The 4461-nt window shown below is 36.7% G+C and overlaps 2 protein-coding genes across 2 annotated transcripts in view; one reads left to right on the top strand and one right to left on the bottom strand.

Moving 5' to 3' along the window:
• The first annotated feature begins 17 nt into the window (after positions 1-17).
• On the top strand, positions 18-800 carry LOC109339501 (uncharacterized mitochondrial protein AtMg00810-like). Its single transcript, XM_019576957.1, has one exon. It carries the CDS (start codon positions 18-20, stop codon positions 798-800), a length of 783 nt encoding a protein of 260 aa, XP_019432502.1.
• Positions 801-1507: 707 nt separating this feature from the next.
• Positions 1508-4461, bottom strand: part of LOC109339503 (multiple organellar RNA editing factor 2, chloroplastic-like) — a 6310-nt gene continuing 3356 nt past the window's right edge. The window contains exon 4 of the mRNA XM_019576958.1: positions 1508-1886. Coding sequence (XP_019432503.1) covers positions 1744-1886 — 143 coding nt within the window. The 3' untranslated portion in view covers positions 1508-1743. The remainder of the gene's footprint in view (positions 1887-4461) is intronic.

The raw sequence follows: 4461 nt of genomic DNA, 5'->3' as shown, positions 1-4461 counted from the left end.
TTCTCCAGAAAGCCAATATGGAATCTGCCAAATCCAGCATTACTCCCATGGCAACAACTTGCAGATTATCCAAATCAGAGTCCAAACAATTTGACAATCCTACTTTGTACAGATCAATTGTTGGAGCTCTCCAATATGCTACAATCACTAGGCCTGACTTAGCTTACAGTGTGAATAGGGTGTGCCAGTTTATGGGTAATCCCCTTGACCGACATTGGGTTGCTGTAAAAAGGATTCTAAGATATCTTCAAGGAACTCTCGGCATACATCTCAAGGTTGTTGTATCAGTCTCCTCACTTCCCATCACTCTCACAGGCTTATGTGATGCAGATTGGGCCACTGACCCTGATGACAGAAAATTTGTATCAGGGGCCTGCTTGTTTGTTGGGCCTAATCTGGTTACTTGGTGGTCCAAGAAACAACAAATAGTCTCCAGATCAAGCACTGAAGCTGAGTACAGAAGTTTGGCCCTTGCTGCTCAAGAAATGATTTGGATTGAGTCCTTGCTATCAGAACTCAAGATTCCTCATCAAATTCCTCTCATTTTGTGTGACAATCTCAGCACTGTGAGCATGTCTCACAATCCCGTTCTCCACAACAAAACTAAACATATAGAGCTTGATCTCTTTTTTGTAAGAGATAGGATTCAAGCCAAGTCTCTTCAAGTGAAACACATCCCCTCTTATTTTCAGACTGCTGATGTGCTCACTAAGCCTTTGGCTACCGATAGATTTCTAACTCTAAGAAAGCAACTTAAAGTAGTTGACTTAGCATTCTTAGTCAACTACCCTCAGTTTTAGAGGAGTATATTAGAGAATAGAGTTAGTTAAGTTTTACTTAAGCATTTATCATGTGCCAATTAACAATTAGCATGTGCTAATTGTTATCTGCACTTGCCGAAAGTTGTTAGTATCAGTAACTGCTTTATGCAATTACTAATATGTTTTATATTTTCTGTTGCTTTCCCTCTATTTAAAGGGATAAGCTCCTCTACTGTAATTGCAATTTTTCAATAAGATTTCTCTTCATTTCATTATATCTTTTATCTTTTTACAATATCATATCATACATGAAAAAAGTTAGCTATTAGGGTGGTGACTGGAATTGGAATGCTGTTACAAGATGGTTCAAAGTTGGAATCACGTTTTCCACATTTGGTTGCTTGTCACAAAAGCTTCAACCTCAATGACCAATTTGGCAAGTTCTTAACCAGTTCACAGATTTAAAGACTGGTTCACCAATGAACTTTGCTGAACCAGCTAGTCTGATCAGGTTGAGAGATTTTATTCAACCATGATAATCAGTGTAACAACCAAGCCTTAATTCTGCCGACGACATAAATCGAATGTCATCATAATGCTCTATTATAAATCATGTTCAGTAACAAACCATTCATCTCTAAATATGTCCTAATTGTTTTGCTATAGTGTTTTGTTAACCAATGCAGTATAAAAATAGTAAAGACCGCATGAAAACAGTAAAAGGTCCACACATACAAAGTTATCTCTAAATAATTTATAATTATTTGAGCTTTTTTTCCTAATCAATGCAGTACAAAAATTATGAAGTCCAGTGAAAACAGTAAAAGGTCCGCATGATACAAATTCAACTCCCAACATATTCATAACCAATAGATCTTTCAACTATTATTACAGGTATCCAAAAGCTAGAGAAAAATAGTGCAGCCTCCATTTCTTCCAAAGAATCTGCATCCTTCACTCCCTGTTATTACCAGTTGCTTCTTCAGCGCACGTTTTCTCTGCGGCGGACATACCTGGTTCGGTCATTGTATCTTGGTCTGTCCTGATGCCTTTGTGGCTGTGGCTCAACCCTTCTTTGTCTTTCAGGTGACCTCTGGACTATCTCTCCATTCACAAATAATTCAGCTGCACCAATATAATAATTTCGAAATAATTATCAACCTGAGTCATAACTTATAATACGAAACTAGGATTTGGATCTTCTCCAGCATTTCAATAACAGTAATGTCAGTATATGGTCTGGTTGGAGAGAAAGACGAATTTTATCATGTAATGACCCAAAATTATTAGTTGTAGAATTCACTAATTACATAAAATAAATTGAATTTTCCTCTTTCTAAAAGGGCCATATCCTACAATTAAAAAACAGAAATCCAAATCCAAGAAAAACACAGAAACAAGAATTGCTGCTAAAAAGCATAAGCAATAACAAGTATATTAACCCAAACTGGGAGCTCAAATGGCGACCACAGGCCTGGGGATTAGTATGATTTCAGTCAGGATACCTCGTCATTCATAGAAAATAACAAGTTATTTTATTGTAATTTTGATAATAAAAATTAAAAACTCTTGGATCCTAATTACTCAAAACATAGAAGAAAATAAAATTGGAACTAACGGTTGGGTCCCTGGAATTGAAGACACAGTCATATTGTGTATCAACTCCAATGATTCTACAACTCCATAAACTTGTGAAGCAGCAGAACAGGATAAGAGGGAATTTTTATGTGACTCCGCTAGCATTCAAAACTAAACATTACCCAAAGAGTTATTAGCTTTGCCAAGATGGACTGTGTATAAAGGAAGAAAAATGAAGGGGTGGAGCTTGAACCAAAAGGAAGGGGGAGCCAAAATAATTTTGTTTATAATAAATAAATACTTTAAGCAGCAGAACAGTCAGTAGTCAGTAAACGTGGCCTGGTGGTGAATTATAAATTTTCTTGTTTGAAAGTGTCTAGGTTCGAAATCAGTTTGTAGCATTTTCTATGAAATACACAATTTTTAATGAAGTCGTGGAAAAAATTAATTTATTCAGTACCAAAAATAGTAAGAAGCTTGATTCACACCCGGGTTCCAAACTCTAAATAAGTAGTAGCGATACATTAAATAAAAAGTCGGCCTACATTAAAGGGAATACCAAAATAAAATATATAAACAAATAAATACCTATATATTTTAAAAAATTAAAAAGATTGGGGGAGCTAAGAAGATCTGCCTGTGCTGTACACTAGTAACCATGCAATATCAAACTGTCTGCAGTTTAATCCAAGTCCAAAGTATTTATTAGAGTAAAAAAAAAGTTCCACCTACTAAATCAGCTTAGTCCCTAAAAAAAGATCCACCAACTAAATCCCTGAAACATCAAATGGGCACAACGTTAGTCCCCGAGACCGACGTGGCATTCCAGATGCATACCACAGTGGTCTCAGAGATGAACGTGGCTCCCACTTGATGCTTCATGGATTTGATTGGTGGAAAAAATCTGAGGGTCTATGTTGGTAGCCATCAAATCTTACAAGGACTGAAATGATGTTTTACTCTATTTGTGAACTAATGATAAGAATGAAAAAACACCTATAAAATTTGAGTATGATGTAATTGTACAGAAAAACATGATAAAGCATATCAGTATTCAGTAGAGATGAGCTTAAATTTGGTTTCATGAAGAAGTGATACTCCATTGCCAATTATTGCATTAACTATACAAGATGTGTCTTTCTATATTTTACACTTTAAGGTAAGTCACTAGCATTCATTAACTGATGGTAAAAACGAAATAGAGAAAAACACTAAAAAACCCAGTATGGTGTGGATCACAAAGTAAAAACACATGAATAATATCAACAACAATGAGCATAATTTGGAATTTAAATTTCAAAAGTTGTAAAAAATTATAACTGCACCTCAGATTTATCAAATAGACCAAACATGAACCCTGGGTAGTCGATCGCACGCGATAGCGGAGGTTTCCATCCCTCCCCACGATGAAATGGCATATCGCGGTGCGGCTGGCCGTCGCGCCAGTTGCGGGTTGAGTTTCAGCAGAGGCATGGGCCAGAAGCCCACTGCAGAACCCACACCCTAATTTAATGGGAAATGTCAATTTTGCCCTTACTTTTTATTGCATGGCATTGGTTTTTTTATAAAACACTCCTCTCTTTGTTTCTTTTAAGAAGACACGTGACTACTAACCTAAAAAAGTCACGTGACACTTCTTCCCCTCCCTCCTCTTCTTCTCCTCCCTCCTCTTCTTCTCCTCCCTTCTCTTCTTTTCCTCCCTTCTTCTCTTCTCTTCCTCCCTTCTTCTCTTCCCTTCTCCCCCTTCCCTCTTCCCCTCCCCATCTCCCTCTTCCCCTTCTGTGAATTTATTTTTGGTTTCCCTCTTTACATGTCAACACTTTCATCTTAATGTATTACTTATATTTTTCTGTTTTCCTTTTATTTTCCCCTTCCCTTCCTTTTGTGAGTTTCTTTTTAAAACATAAAGAGTATGAATTACTTATATTTTTATTTTTAATGTTTTTGGTGTATTTGTATATTTATATGTGGAGGATATAAATTACTTATATTTTTCCCGTAGTTGTAGCGGTCATCACGCTACCCATTATAGTGTTTTTGGGGTTGTCCGCTATCCGCAGTTGACTACCTAGCATGAACCACTGTTAAGGGTGTAATCAGTGGGTCAGCTTGGTACAAGTTC

Source organism: Lupinus angustifolius, unplaced genomic scaffold (genome assembly GCF_001865875.1).
Source record: "Lupinus angustifolius cultivar Tanjil unplaced genomic scaffold, LupAngTanjil_v1.0 Scaffold_79_9, whole genome shotgun sequence".
Classification (NCBI taxonomy): Eukaryota; Viridiplantae; Streptophyta; class Magnoliopsida; order Fabales; family Fabaceae; genus Lupinus; species Lupinus angustifolius.
This window is presented reverse-complemented; position numbering and strand designations above follow the sequence as displayed.